This window comes from Meles meles, chromosome 18 (genome assembly GCF_922984935.1).
Source record: "Meles meles chromosome 18, mMelMel3.1 paternal haplotype, whole genome shotgun sequence".
Classification (NCBI taxonomy): Eukaryota; Metazoa; Chordata; class Mammalia; order Carnivora; family Mustelidae; genus Meles; species Meles meles.
Window position 1 is genome coordinate 30,548,668 of NC_060083.1, and position 16,930 is coordinate 30,565,597.

At 35.3% G+C, this 16,930-nt stretch overlaps 1 protein-coding gene across 5 annotated transcripts in view; it reads right to left on the minus strand.

Annotated features, from left to right (window-relative positions):
* The window catches only part of VMP1 (vacuole membrane protein 1), a 141,896-nt gene that overhangs the window by 105,827 nt on the left and 19,139 nt on the right, over positions 1-16,930 (minus strand). For all 5 annotated transcript variants that reach the window (XM_045984245.1, XM_045984244.1, XM_045984241.1 and 2 more), the window contains 4 exons: positions 14,042-14,143; positions 11,594-11,729; positions 10,243-10,333; positions 8,668-8,778 (listed from right to left, as the gene is read on the minus strand). In XM_045984245.1, coding sequence (XP_045840201.1) covers positions 8,668-8,778; positions 10,243-10,333; positions 11,594-11,729; positions 14,042-14,117 — 414 coding nt within the window. In that variant the 5' untranslated portion in view covers positions 14,118-14,143. The remainder of the gene's footprint in view (positions 1-8,667; positions 8,779-10,242; positions 10,334-11,593; positions 11,730-14,041; positions 14,144-16,930) is intronic.

Consider the following 16,930-nt stretch of genomic DNA (forward strand, 5'->3'; position numbering starts at 1 on the left):
ACAGCATTATATGTGAAACTGGGCATGCCAAGGAAGTATGCCCTACCTGTAAATATTTATGTTACAATGGAAGTAAAGGCTAGTAACTGTTAAACTAATGAATATGGAAAACTATTAGGAAAACTTACTTTCCATTCACAAGCACTAACTGGTATTATATAGTTGTAAATACAGATAAATAATAGAATATGTCTTTAAGTAAAACTTTTGGAGGGTTTCATATTTATCTAAAATAGAACTTACAAATACAGTACACTACATTGATTGTATTCGCAATGCCACCTAGTGGCATCAAGTACAGACATATTTAGGAAAACAGTTCTACAAAAGTGGTTCTTAACCTGTTATGGGTTACAGTCTTTGGTGAATCTAATCACAGGTCCTTTTTGCCAGAAAGATGAATATTTGCAAAGACACATAACAACATGTATAGTTTCAGGGCATTAACAGACCTCCCGAAGTCCATATGTTAACTATTACAATTAATGGAACAAACCAACTAACCTAAAGGCCCAACTAACTCCCCTTGACCCGTGAGAAAAAAATTCATTCACTTTCCTTTTCTTTACCCTCTGGTTAGTAATCAGTAATCCTGCAATAAACAGTATCTAACTTTTCCTTTGTGGCTAGATATCTGTTCTCTGAAAACTACTAGATTTCCACTGTTTTCAAATCAAACTTACAAAATTTTTTTTAAAGATTTTATTCATTTATTTGACAGGCAGAGATCACAGGTAGGCAGAGAGGCAGGCAGAGAGAAAGGAAGGGAAGCAGGCTCCGTGCTGAGCTCCCAAACTTAAAAATTTGATGGTAGTCCAAACTAGTCATTTTTCTCTATTGATTTTAATAAATTTAATGTGGGTCACACAACTACATTTACTTATGATGTCTAAAGAAATAATAAGAACCTTCAGGGCATCTGAATTAACTTATAACTTCAATTATACCTAAAACATAAATGAAATCATTGATTAACAAACTTAAAAACTAAGACAACTTTTCCATTTTATTTATTTATTTTTTTTATTTTAAGTAGGCTCTATGCCCAGTGTGGAGCTCAGACTCACAACCCTGAGATCAAGAGTCATATGCTCTACCAACTGAGCCAACCAGATGCCCCAAGACAATCCTTCCATTTTATTTATTTATTTATTTATTTATTAATATTATTTTTTAAGATTTTATTTATTTATTTGACAGACAGAGATCACAAGTAGGCAAAGAGGCAGGCAGAGAGAGAGGGAGGAAGCAGGCTCTCCACCAAGCAAAGATCCCAATGCGGGGCTCAATCCCAGGACCCTGGGATCATGACCTGAGCTGAAGGCAGAGGCTTTAACCCACTGAGCCACCCAGGCGCCCCGACAATCTTTCCATTTTAAAGGCAGATATACAGGTAACTAATATTGTAGGAAATATAGTAACAGTTTGAGATCACCATTTAGTTGTAAAATGAGTTATAATTAGCTAAATGAAACATTTAAAAGAGGTAACTTTCATACTGAGAAGAATCTAATTGGTAAATTCTGCCTATTTAAAATATAGGAAAGATTTCCTTATTTTGTTTTTAAGCCATGATTTCTAGTAAAGAGCACTATGATGAAGAATGAATTAAATCTTTTCTATTTGCTACGTTTCATTTCTTTTTCACCTATTTTACTACAAATTATTATCAAAAGGATAGTTAAATTTCTGACCAGACTACTCTTCTAACATGGTCACTTGTTTCCTTGACTGAGGAGTTACATATGTATATAGAAAATGTGACAGTTTCATTAGCACAAAAACAAAAGACATGAGAATGTTAATATCACATCCCTATGTGAGAATAAAGGCTCATAAATGAAAGAAGGGGTAATTAGGACTTTCAAAGCACAATCACGTTTCACAGATAAAAGGCAAGAGGAATGTATAAGGATAAACTCTTGATCATCTATCACCAAGAAAGTGTTAAGTTTTAAAAATAAAAAATTGGGGCGCCTGGGTGGCTCAGTGGGTTAAAGCCTCTGCCTTTAGCTCAGGTCATGATCCCAGGGTCCTGGGATCGAGACCCGCATCGGGCTCTCTGCTCAGCGGGGAGCCTGCTTCCTCCTCTCTCTCTGTCTGCCTCTCTGCCTGCTTGTGATCTCTGTCAAATAAATAAATAAAATCTTTTAAAAAAAATTATTTAGAATAGCTTCTTAAGGAGAAGGCTCCATAGCTCAGGGGTTAGAGCACTGGTCTTATAGAATAGCTTCTTAAATAACACAGGTAAAATTTTTAGACCTTTACTTGATTCTGCTTTTGCTTCTGGTTTCCTTGCTATTTTGATCTGTTCTATATTTGCCAAAGTTTACAAGTGGATACACTATACTTATTGAATAATTTTTTTTCCTCTACATCTGATACCCTACTGGTTATGGACTACCTTCCTCTTGGGAGGACTACATAAGATAAGTCATATAAAGTGCTAAGCACACTGCCTGGCACATAATAAACATTTAGTAATTGTTAGTCTATCATTCAGGATAAGCTATAACGACAAACAACCCAAAAATCTCAGGAGCTTAAAATCAAAAAGTTTATTTCTCCCTTCCTATACATACCCATCACAGAATGGTAAAGGGAATCTGTTCATTACAGAGCCTCGGGCTCCATCTTCATACAATGGGTAGGTGAAAGAGTATGACAAACCTTGCAGTTTCTGCCACGAATCAATAGCTATCAAATATGCCCAAATTTTATTGGTCAAAGCAAATCTGTGGCTGGAGTTAAATATGATGCCGGGAATGCAAAATCTCCCCAAAGGTATGTATATCATAAAAATAAATATTAAATAAGGATTAAAAAAGAATAGAATCAACTTTAGTATTACTATGACAAGTACAATGATAATGTTTGCTACTGTATTAATAGTAGTAGTAACAGTGGTGTTAACTTCTTACAATCTGACTTCCATCCCAACCAGGCAATTGAAAAATAAAAACCAGTGATATCTTATATTTTCCTTTTCCTCAACTTCCCTGAAAATTATTTTTTTGTAGTTGCTCATTTTTCTTCATTTGCCCTATTACACTTAAGGAATCCTGGAAAGAAAGCCTAAGTCTAAATGGAAAGTTCAAAAATTAAATAATCTGATCGAATGGAAATGTCACATACTGAGTCTACTTCTTTTTAACAAAGACTTTACATACTGAATTTGTTTGCTATATTGGTCTTTCATCCACTTCTGATCACTACTGTCTAAAAAGTGTTTATTTATTCGTTTGTTTCTTTGTTTATTAAAGAGAGAGAGCATGTGAGCACAAGAATGTGCAAGAATGTGCACAAGCAGGGGAGTGGCAGAGGGAGACAGAGAAGCAAGCTTCCCAAAGAGCAGGGAACCTGATGTGGGGCTCAATCCCAGGACTCTGGAATCATAACCTGAGCTGAAGGCAGACATTTAACCCACTGAGCCACCCAGTTGCCCCTAAAAAAGTGTTGACAACACTGATGCATGACAAAACTTTGAGCAAACTAGGAAGAGAAGTGAGCTTTATCAACTCATAAAGTACATTTGCAAAAACCCTACAGCTAACATGATACTTAATGGTGAGAAACTAGAGGCTTTCCTACTAAGATTGGGAACAAGGCATGATGTTCCCCCACCATTTCTATTCACTACCACACTGGAAGACCTAGGTAATACAGTAAGAAAAGAAAATGAAAAGGTATATAGATTAAGATGAAAAAATAAAACTTCTTATTTGCAGATGAGATGATTATCAATGTAGATAATCCTAAAGAATAAACAAAAAAGTTCTGAAACATTGTTAAAACAAAGTTGCAGTATATAAAGTTAATATACAAGTCAACTGCTTACTTACATACCAATAATTAATATACATAATCCATGAATCCTAGGTAATTACCCAAATGAGTTGAAAACTCATATACACACAAAAACTTAGTACATGATTGTTCATAGCAGCTTGATTCATAATTGCCATAATATGGAAATAACTGTGATGTCCTCAATAAGTGAATGAATAAACAAACTCTGGGGTACATCCAGAAAATGGAATATTATTCAGCATTAAAAAAGAAATGAGGGGGCGCCTGGGTGGCTCAGTGGGTTAAAGCCTCTGCCTTCAGCTCAGGTCATGGTCCCAGGGTTCTGGGATCGAGCTCCACATTGGACTCTCTGCTTGGCAGGGAGCCTGCTTCCTCCTCTCTCTCTCTGCCTGAATCTCTGCCTACTTGTGCTCTTTGTCTGTCAAATAAATAAATAAAATCTTAAAAATAAATAAATAAATAAATAAATAAATAAGAAATGAGGTAGCAAGCCATAAAAAATGACAGGGAGGAATTTTTCTTTTTTTTTTTTTTTTTAAGATTTTTTATTTATTTGAGAGAGAGAGAACAAGTATAGTCGGGAGGGACAGAGGAAGAAGCAGGCTTCCTGCTGAGCAGGGAGGAATTTTAAATTCATACTATTAAGTGAAAGAAGCCAGGCAGAAAAAGACAGATGTATAAATCCAAGTATATGACATTTGAAAAAGCCAAAACTTACAGAGACAATTAAAGGATTGGTGGTTACTAAGGGCTTGTGGGCGGAAGAGAGGTGGAAGGTAGGAATAAATAGGTGGAACAAAGGCAATTTTTAGGGCAGTGAAATTATTCCATATAATACTATAATGGAGGATATATCACATTATGTATTTGTCAAACCCACAGAACTATAAAACAAAAAATGAGTTCCAATGTAAATAATTGGCTTTAGTTATATTATATATCAATACTGGCTCAACTGTAACAAATATCTAAAATATATAAAACTAATATATTTCATGTCAATCATACCTCATTTAAAAAAACAAAACAGGGGCGCCTGGGTGGCTCAGTGGGTTAAAGCCTCTGCCTTAGGCTCAGATCATGATCCCAGGGTCTGCTCAGCAGGAAGCCTGCTTCCCCTGACCTTCCTGCCTGCCTCTTTGCCTACTTGTGATCTCTGTCTGTCAAATAAATAAATAAAATCTTTTAATTAAAAAAACAAAACAAAACATAGGGGAAGCTGTGTGTGGGTATAGAACGATACATGGAAATTTTATCCTTTTTGCAGCCCTAAAACGGTTCCAAAAAATAAAGAATGCAAACAAAGCAAGCAAGCCCAGCCAGCCAGCCAGAAGTAAGGAAAGGAAGGAAGAGAAGGAGGGAAGGGGGAAAGGAAGGGTGGGTGGGGAGGGAGGAAGAAAGGAAGGCAGGCAGGTGAGAGAGGGTGGGGTTCATGGGTTGCTCTGTTGGTTAAGCGAACGACTCTTGGTTTTGGCTCAGGTCATGATCCCAGTCAGGGTCCTGAGATCGAGCCCTGGATATGGAGTTTCCTTAAGATTCTCTCTCTCCCTCTCCCTCTGCCTTGCTTGTGGGCATGCTCTCATTCTCTTGGTCTAAAAAGGTGGGGGAGGAAGGAAGAAAGGAAGGTAAGTAGGTAGGTGAATTCTTAGTCCTTTGCAAATTCCCCTTCTTTTCTGTCCAATCACTGGCACCAGCAACCCATGTAGATCAGGTGAAGAGCTCATCTACGTTGTAATATAATTACAAATCCTTTTAAATTTCTCTTTTTAGATACTTATAATACATACTGAATACACAAGTGAACACAAAACTATTCAGTTAATAGTACCAACATCTACTCAAGTCAAAATCCAACAGTTATCTTTGGCTCTTTCCCAGGTAACCAAATCACAACATCTTTGTACTAATCACATTTCTCTAAGACTTGTCCTGTTCCATCTCAATGCTACTAACCACTCTTCTGAAATATTAAAAATTTATGCCATCTTTTGGTGTCATTCTGCTTGCCTTCTCTCTGCAAGTTCTTTTTTGTAATCTCCCCTCCTCTACATACCTCCTGCTACCTCCACAGAAGCCTCGTCTCTCAGAAGGATTATCATAATTGCCCACCTTCTTTCTCTCCCACTTGCAATCTATCTCCCACACTACAGCCAGTATCATGTATTCAAAATGCGGATCTGGTATTTTACTTATATTTAATTTTAGCATATTTAAATAATTCTAAGGGTGCCTGGGTGGCTCAGTTAGTTAACTGCCTTCAGCTCCAGTCACGATCTCAGGATCCTGGGATAGAGGCCTGCATGGAGAATCTTTGTTCAGTGGGGAGCCTGCTTCTCCCTCTCCTCCCTGCTTGTGCTCTCTGTCACTATCTCTGTCTCTCTCAAATAAATAAATAAAATCTTTAAAAAATTTTAAATAAAAAAATAAAATCTAAATAATTAAAATAAAATATAATAAAAATAATATAAGTATTTATTATGAATTTATAGATATTGTATATAATATTATTGGTTAATATATTAATAATTTTATAAATATATAAAATAAAAATAATAAAAATAAAATAAAATAATACAATAAAAATCAAATTTACTTAATGCTAAAACGTGGCCTGATCCACTCTGGACCCCAGTTTATTATTAGCAGTGATAATGGCACAAAACCATTACTTATTTATTTAGATTTATTTATTTATTTAAAAGAGAGAGAGTGCAAGGCGGGGGGGCAGAGGGAGAGGGACAGAGAAATTTTAGCAGGCTCCATGCCCAGCGCAGAGCCAGAGGTGGGGCTCAATCTCATGACCCTGAGATCATGACCTGAATTGAAAGCAAGAGTTGGGCACTTAACTGGCTGCACTACCCAGGTGCCCTGCCACAAAACTTTTATGTGGCTCTTAAGTACAATGTAATACAATTTCAGATGTTCCTTAACTAATTCTTCATACTTGTTAAACTAGTGTAACATATACAGTACTGACTTTAATGAGAGTATAATACATTCCTTCAAATAGCTCTTGAAGAATTCCTTCTATACTTGTGAAAAGCCTAACCAAACCCCATTAAATCTGCCCTCTGATCCCCCAGCAGAACTATTAATTTATGAAAGCAAAGACCTGACTTTTCACTCAAATGAATTTTACAATAAATTTTTATCTTTCTAAATTCTTTACTGGATACACAGATCAATGAAGACATTTTATAAATGTCATTTTATAAAGGTTTCTCATGGATATGAAAAGAAACAGGAAACATAAAACTTCCTTGTTTCAAATTTCTTTAACTTATTGTGGAATTTCTAAGTTTCATGAGAATCCCTCTTAAGATTTGGCAGAATCTGCTACCTAGGTTGCTTTTTAGACAGTTCTAAATTAATCAAATGCTACAAATGAATTCCTTAATCTGGTTTTCCCAAGGAATCTCAGAGAAAAGGTCTAGAAAAGAACAGAAGGTAACCTATAACGGTAATTCTTTTCCCTTCTCCCTCAAACTAATACAGCATTATACTTCTAAAACTGTAATTATTAAAGACACACTATTGTGGATTGTTCTGAGATTTATGTCCCTATTTGGGATAAAATCAGCAACCAACCATGAATAGAATTCTAAAATTTGAGATTTTAAAGTCCTATAGACTTGAAGAAGTTATGAATTACAGATTAATCCTCAAATTATTCTTTAGGCCACAATCACTCCTTAACACTTATTTCCCTGCTTCAGAAATGAATTCATTGAAGCATAAAGATTGGAAGTGTTTGCTGTGTTGAACTTTATTTTGGCAATCAGTACCACTGTGACAATTTTCACCTGCTTTTCCCCAATGAAGATCAAGCTATTTCAAGTATGAAGTTGCTTTCAATTCCTCAGGAACAGGAATACAGTGAAATAAGAGAGGCATCCAGGGCACAAAATTTAATGAAACACTCACTCAACAAGTCCATATTTACATGACCCTGAAAGTGCCATTTAAATTCGGTGCCCTAGATGTCTTGCTAGTCTCCCTGGTCCTAGCCCTGCTATAATTTCAATGCATGTGGAAAAATCTTTTTTTTTTTTTTTTAAGATTTTTTATTTATTTTTTGACAGACAGAGACCACAAGTAGGCAGAGAGGCAGGCAGAGACAGAGAGAGGGAGAAGCAGGCTCCTCCCTGAGCAGAGAGCCGGATGCGGGGCTCGATCCCAGGACCCTGGGATCACAACCTGAGCCAAAGGCAGAGGCCCCAACCCACTGAGCCACCCAGGTGCCCTGAAAACGTATCTTTTATCTCTCTAATTTCTTAAGTAAAATAGTATTTTTTAGGAAGGGTACATTTTATATTTTGATTTAAAAGAATTTAAGAAAGCTTTTAATTCTACACACATAATACTTCATTAATCACATTCAGTGAGAATGCCAAAATGACTATCCAGGTGTGTATACATGATACTTGAGGACATGAGGGAAGACACCATTTCTCATTTGCTGATTAACAGAGAAAGTAAACTGTTCAAATTAATTCTAAGTCTTACATGGCTTGTACATGGATAATTTCATATATTTAAAGAACTTCAACTATTAAAATGACAATTGAATAAGCAAAAGAACCATTATTCCAAAATCTGGAAAGATAAAAAACATTTCCTGGCTGAATTAATTTAAGTAAACAATCTCATCTGCCCAAGGGTTTTTCCCTCTTCTCTTTTTAAATCTTCAATCTAAAAGGAAAAACAAAACAGAACTCTAAATCAAACTTACTGATTTGAGGATGAGAATGCTTTTAAGATGCAAAGCTAAGTAAATAAAAATCTTAGAATTTTAACTTCTGAAGTAAAAGCACCAATTAAAATATTTCTTTCAATCTTCCTTATTGTTATTCTTACCAGATAAAGGAGGAAGGTGTGCAGCCCTGTTCCAAGCCCAACAGAAGACAAAATTCCTAAGCCTATCCAGTAGGCATACAAAAGAAATTGTTTCTCTATACGTTGCACATACTGAAAAACAAAAAGGATAGAGTGAAAAAAAAAAAAAAACAACAGATTTGTTAAACAAAAATGTGTTATTACCTACAATCAAAATAAAACAAACCAACTAAAATAAAGTTTCTAGTAGGAAGAAAACATTAAGGGTAAAAACCCCTTCAAGAGACCTAATTCTTCTTACATAAAAAATTCATCTAATTGTAGTAAAGCTTTTGGTTTAGGCCTTTAAAATCATACTATTGCAAATGACATTTACAGGAAAAATGCAAATTACTAATAAGATAACTATGAGAATTAAAAGTTTTAAAGATAACTGAAAGTTACAAAGTCTTTAAGAAAGCACTGTAATAAACAGCAGTGAGAGTGGGTAGTTATTTATATATTTGTGAATGGAACATATTCTTGTTTATCCAAGTAAAAAATGGAATAAAATTATTTTTGTATATTTAAGACCAAGATGTTTTTTAAACAAGAGCAAGGTGAATGAAGTCCAGTGAGCTATGGACTTGTTGGAGGAATTCCAGACACTAGAGTCTAGATTCTCATACTGGCAAATAAATTAATCTAACCAGTTCCTTACAAACTCTAAATGATGCACACAGATTTCTTCAAAATATTTGAAAGAAATGCATTTAAAACTATAAAAACTTCTCTACGATTAGAAGTTAACTGCTTTAAAAAATGAAGTAATACCACTTTTAGGACCATTTCCTGTATTCTAATAGGAAATGGTCTTAAAAGTGGTATTACTTCATTTTTGAAGTAATGTTTTCATTAACATTTTCATTAATGTTTTACTATTTTAACAAAAGTTATTAACACAAGGTCCTATTTTCTTTCAGTTGTACTGTACTTATAGACTACAGACAAATGAATGTCTCCCTTTTTATATATTAAAACCTAACCTTCAATCGAGGATGAATATATCTGGACAGATCACAGGAGGGTGTTATAGGAAATATGAAGACTTTGGTGCTGATTAAAGGATTCATGCTATTCTGACTAAACATCATCAGGAAAGTTACATTTGAATCCTTGAAAGTAAAAATGATCTATGCCACCATAAGAGACTATGGACTCTGAAAAACAACCTGAGGGTTTTGAAGGGTCAGGGGTGGGAGGTTGGGGGAACAGGTGGTGGGTAATGGGGAGGGCACGTTTTGCATGGAGCACTGGGTGTTGTGCAAAAAGAATGAATACTGTGACGCTGAAAAAATAAATAAAATGAAAAAAAAGAAAAAAAAATGATCTATGCCAAATATAAACGCTCAGCAGCTAACAACTGCCACAAGAATATTTTTAATATTTGGTCTTAAAAGAAAGACAGTAAGATATCAGTTATGAGGTAAATTTAAAAAACAAAAACAAGTCTAAAAATGTGGAGGGTAGAAATTTTATCAAACCTACAATAGTTCCATTTTGAAACTGTTTGGGAGGCACAAGGTAAAAGAACAGAAAAGCTGCTGAACCTCTTACCTGTTGATGTGCTCCTTCAACATAATACGTAGCTATAAGTACAGCAAGCAGCAGTAAAAAAGACACCACAATGCTTTGACGATGCCATAATCTTAAAAACAATTTAAAAACAAATACAAATGAAATATCTCACAGGACTTATCACTCCCAAAACAAGTTCTTGTTGAAGCACTTAGGTTATTTAGCATAGCTATAGAATCAAGTTTTGGGGGGGCTGAACTCTTCTGTCCTTAAACATGATGGTCTCTTGGGGTACAAAAGGAGGTCAGAACATCCAATTTCTTAATCATAAACCCGACTGTAGCCTTTCCTTTACCCAAAAAAGACTGATCTTGTTTACATCCCAACTTCTCACTGGGAGAGGCATCATAATATAATGAGAAAAGCACTGGCCTTCAAGTTAGAGGACCTGGGTCAAAGTCCCTAAATATTGCACTTTGAGACAGACACTTAACCAATCTGATTCTATTTCTTGTTTTTAAAATCATAATACAGTTGACCACAACATGGGTCAGAATTGCATGGGAGTATATGTGGATTTTTTTTTATAGTATAGTATTATAAATATATTTTTTCTTCTTTATGATTTTCTTAATAACATTTTCTTCTCCCTAGCTTATTATAAGAATACAGTACATAAGACATACACAAAGCTTCTGGTCAAAAGTAGGCTATTAGTAGTTACGTTTTTGAGGAGTCAAAAGTTGTATTTTTAACTCTGTGGGGGTTGGCACCCCCAACCCCCATGTTGTTCAAGGGTCAACTGTAATCATGTATTTGTTTTACTAGTTTCAAAGTTGCTTTAAGGATCAAATGAACTGAAAAATGTTACAAAATGTTTTATAAACTCTAAGTACAATAAAACGTAGGACGTTATTAAAGATAATAACTCAGAAAGGCAAGCCCAAAATGATAAGGCATGCAAAAGTTCAAGTTGATCTTTATGATATCTGAAACAGGGCTCATAAGATACAACACATTTCCTTGGCAGAGTCCTTCTTCATTGGCTCAAATTATCAGTAAAAGTGCCACGTATCCTGAACCCTGGCCTACTAAAGAATCAGTGTATCTATTGCACACAGGCCCAATTTCTCTCTCAGTTCCTATGTTCTCCTTTGCATAAAAGATTCAACATAAGACAGGGGTCAACTGTAATAATTCAGTGAGCAAATAGCAATATGTTCCCCTAATCTATTTTTCTTCAAACTATGGAAAGGAAAATAAATATGTCCCTAAAACATTCTAAATTTAATTCATTTTGAAAGAGCAGTTGGTAGAGAGTAGGAGAATGTTAGAGATTTCTAAAATTAGTAAATAAGGTTTATATAAAAGGTAACAGAAGACTCTTTACTTTGAGGTCCATTCCTTCAAGATTACTAGGATTTCCAGAGAAAAATACTGCAAGGTAATGAGTGGCTGTCTCCACAGGACAATATTCTGCCTTTCTTCCCGATCCCTCCTCTTCTTTTCATTCACTGAAGAGGGGTCTGAAAAACAGTGCAGAAATCTAAACAGAATGTTCACTTTTTCCAATCGCTTTCAAAATTTATCTACTTTCCATCCCACATTTGAAGAACTGCAATATTAACCTCAAAAAACAAGCAACGCGTTCACACGATAAGTCCTAGACAGGCTAAGTGCTTCTGACCTACTCTGAGAACTATCTTTGCAATCATTTCATTCTCAAGACACAAGTTTCCTTTCTTGTATGCTATTGGGATACTAAGTTAGCCCATCTTCTATGAAGGGCAATTAGTATCATATTACAGAACAAAGTGGTTTAGAGTTCAAAATAGGAAGGCAAACTACTTGGTTCCAAATCCTGGCTACAAGTCATGTGACCCTGCGCAAGTTAGTTAACCTTTCTATGTCTCAGTTTTCCCCTTTCTAAAATGAAGATGAAAATAGTACTTACTTTTTTAGAGTCACTGCAAAGATTAAATGAGCTAATGTATGTAAAGCTTTCAGAAGAGTCTGACACTTAAGTGTGTAAGTGTACGGTTAAGGTCATTATCAAAATTACAAACGCATATACCCTATAACCCAGTAATTGCATTTCTAAGAAGATTAGGTATGAAGCGAAATGTCTCTTGTACAAGTTTATTAAATGCAATGTTACTTGTCTAAGCAAAAAATTATGAACAACTTAAATGTTAACAGCAGAAGTCAGAGGAGTGATTAAAGTATGGTATACTCATACAATGGGATATTAAGCAGTCATAATGAAGAAGTTCTTCATGTGCAATTATAGCACAATCTCTAGAAAATATTAAACCAAAAAAAAAAAAAAGCCACAGTACAGTAGAGTAAATGTGTAATACTAACATTAATTTGAAATTCCAAGGGGTGGGCAGCCGGGGAAGAATATATAAAAGTACATGTTTTTTTAAAGACAGGACAGAAAAAAGTAACACGCAAAAGCTCCTAGTATGAAAGAGACTATATGATATATGCATGCCTATCTCCAAATCCTGAAACTCTTGATGAAATGATATAAAATTTATCAATGATCAGAGTAACCAAAAGTCAGATAAGTGCTGCAAAATGTCTTCTGCAAGGCAATGTAGTGATCAAGACAAAGAGAAACTACTATTTCAGAGAGCCTGTACTTCTTCCAATAAGAGAATTTTTATGATATATTAGCACCATGCCAAAGTATTATCTGCAATATGTTTGAGATGCCAAACAATTTAGAAGTCAAAAAGAAAACTATTACAATTAAGAGAAGTGAACAATCTTTCATTAAACACATTATGGAAAGTTCCTACTTGAACCATCTATGTAAATAAAAGCCATAATTTTCAGGGTTTTGTTTTTTTTTTTCTTTTGGTAAATGTATGAATAAGAGTCAAATACACTGAAATTTACCACAAACTCCAAATTTGGTGAAAATATAAATTTGTCACAAATGAAAAATTTAAAATAAACCCACCATGATCACATTCTGACTTATTTTTGATATTTGTGTATTTAGGATTAGTGTAATAAGTAACTTTATAATTCGCTTCTAAAGTTACAAAATGGCATGATTAAACTGAGACCAAACAATACCAAATAAATACGTAACACACCATAAGATTAACAAATAATAATCTTGTACCTAGAACACTGCTGATGTGACTGTGATTAGGTTGCTTCTGCTATCACTATCAAAATTCACCATATAGGCACTGGCCCATAATTCCATTTACTATGAGGAGTAAACAAAAGACAATTACAGTAGTCCCCCTTATCTGTAGGGGACATGTTCCAAGATCCCCAGTGGATGCCTGAAGCCACAGACAGTACTAAACCCTATATATAATATATTTTTTCCTATATCTATATAGTTGTGATAGTTTAATTTATAAATTAGGTAGCAAGATTTACAGTGGTAATAATAAAACAATTATAAAAATGTACTGTAAGTTATATGAATGTTAACTCTCTCTCTCAAAGTATCTTACTGTACTGTCCTTCCTGAGATTACATGATATGATAAAATGCCTATGTGATGAGATGAAGTGAAGTGAATGATGTAGGCATTGTAACCTGGCTTTAGGCTATTACTGACCTTCTAATAATAGATCATTCTGTTTCTGGACTACAGTTGGCCACGGGTAACTGAAACCGTGGAAAAAGAAAATGCAGACAAGGGGCAGGGGGGACTTCTGTAATCTTATATAAGACATACAAGAATCTTATTTTCTTATTATATTAACAAAAGACAGTAAGTATTAGATATATTTCTATTTTACTTCAATGGAAAGGATATAATTTAAACCTGCAGATCTTCTCCCTCCAAACCACCATAATTTACCTGTGAAGTTTCCATTATACTGTTCCTTGTTCATTGCTACACGTCTCTGGTCACAATTTTTTCCATTCTCTGCCATTTCATAGATCAATAACTCTTGAGGAGCTAATAAAGCAAATAAAATCCAAAGACATGTTACATACTTCTATTTTGCATTTATAACTGAATAAAACTGAGAAACAACATGGTAGTAATATTCTGTATGTTATTTGAATAATGTGTTTACACTTTTATTTTCTTTTATAACCCAGATTTGAATAATTTGTATAGAAACTCTAATAGAAATAGTAAATATATAAAAGCCATGTAGTTGTACACCTTTTTCAGTCATTCTAGTGATCTTCCAGATTAAAATTTAGAGGCAATGTGTCTACTGCAGAAGGAGATAAAATACTAGCACCTTCAAATATTGATAACCTATAATATCTGAAGTTGGGGGGGAGGGGCATAGGGAGAGAGAGAATCTTTTTTTTTTTTTTAAAGATTTTTAAATTTATTTGTCAGAGAGAGAGAGCACAAGCAGGGAAGTAGCAAGCAGAGGGAGAAGCAGGCTCCCTCCCCGGTGAGCAAGAAGCCCAATGTGTGACTCAATCCCAGGACCCTGGGATCATGACCTGGGCCAAAGGCAGATGCTTGACCCACTGAGCCACCCAGGTGTCCCAAGAATCTATTTTTTTTTTAAGATTTTATTTATTTAAGACAGAGAGACAGAGAGAGAGCACCTGCACGTGCCCAAGCAGGGGAGGGGTAGAGGGAGAGGGGGAACAGACTCCCAGCTGAACACAGAGCCTGACACAGAGCTTAATCCCAGGACCCAGAGATCATGACCGGAGCCCAAGTCAGATGCTTAACCGACTGAGCCACCAGGTGCCCCAAGAGAGAACCTTAAGCAGGCTCCATGCCCAGCACAGAGCCCAATATGAAGCTTGATTTCAAAACCCTGAGATCATGACCTGAGCCGAAATCAAGAGGCAGATGCTTAACTGACTGAGCCACCCAGATGCTCCTGAAGTCTTTGATTCATAATTTAATATTATACACACTACTCAAATTTTACCCATCTTTCATAGATTTTTAAAGCATTATTAGAAAAAAATGGATTATACTACCAAACGTCAAAAATTTTGATACACATCGAGGACAAATTAGGAAAAAATTCTACTGGAAAAAAAATGGGCCTAAAAAAATAAAAATTATAAGTGTTTAAGATATGTTAAATGTACTCTTTATATCATGCTTCATATTACATGGAGAAGTATAAATTTTTACTTTAAATCCCTGTATTACAGGGGTGCCTGGGTGGCTCAGTGGGTTAAGCCTCTGCCTCTGGTTTGGGTCATGATCTCAGGGTCCTGGGATTGAGCCCCACATCAGGCTCTCTGCTCAGCAGGGAGCCTGCCTCCCCCACTCTCTCTGCCTACTTGTGATCTCTGTCTGTCAAATAAATAAATAAATCTTTAAAAAAAAAATCCTATATTACAACATATAAATTGTGCTGACATAATTATTCTACACAAAAACACCAGATTGCCTATAACTGTTATCATTCTTCAGGTGTTAGTAAAGCAAATCTTTCTACTCAAGAAGCACAGTACTTCAGGGCACCTGGCTGGCTCCTGATTTTGGCTCAGGTCATGATCTCAGGGTGCTGGGATTGAGCTGATTCTCTCTCTCCCTCTGCCCCTCCCCACCAATGCTTGCTCTCTCTCTCTCTCTCTCTCAAATAAAAAAAAATCTTAAAAAAAAAAAAAGCATAGTATTTTGAGCAAGTCTGCAAAACAGTCTTTAATATACTCTGAATGTGCCAGGAATCCTGCTAGACCAGGATTACAGTATGATATGGTCATGGGTTTATAATCTTCCTATAGTTTGTTAGTTGGAACTATTATATTCTTTGACTAAAATTCTAACTATAATTACCACTTGCAAAATATATGCTTTGCAAAGGAAAATAAATGAAAGACTATATATAAAAAGACTGAGCAAAACAAAACAAAACAACAACAAAAAAAAAGACTGAGCATAGAGTATACATTCATCACTTCAAAAGAAGGTGTCTTCTTTAGACACAATCCATTTGTGGACACCTTTGTTTTCTTGCCATTATTTCTCAATAAGCAAATAAACACATCAGGAAATAAAGTATAGATTTCCACTAGCATAGATGGATAGCCTGGAGTAGATGGTTATAAGATTGAAAGTTTGAAAATCTTGATTTGCATCCCAAATTTGTCACTAACTAGTGGTGCGATCTTAAGCAAACCACATTTTTTCTCCTAGATCTTTTCTTTTGTTTGCTTTTTGTTGTTATTGTTTAGATTTTATTTTTAAGTAATCTCTACACCTAACACGGGGCTCAAAGTCACAACTCCAAGCTCAAGAGTCACATGCTCTACCAACTGAGCCAGGCAGGCACCCCTATATCTTGATTTTCCGATCCAAAATGAGAACAAATTCTTAATGTCGCAGGATTGGTAAGGATGAAAGAGTGTGTGTGTGTGTTTTGGGGCATGCATGTGTATAACCACATCAGAAGGGCAGGAGGTATATGAAGCAGTAAGTGCCTATACTAGAGAAACTACTTCATTGGTACATGCCTCATTGCTACCATTTCAGTGATGTCAGTGTCTTTCATTCAGTGTTTATTTTAAAAATTCTGGAATCTGTACCAGGCTCTGAAGACATAAATATGAATAACACAAGGTCCGTGTCCTCCAAAGGGTTCTTTCTTCTGCTAGGGGAGCCAGATGAGCACAGGATTTCACTTAAAATGAAATAGATACACAGTATCTAACTTAGTGGGAAGAAAACAGATTTTGGAGTCTAACAGAACTGGATTCAAACTTAAACTCTGTAAGTATCTACTCCATGAGCTTGGACAAATTTCTCAAT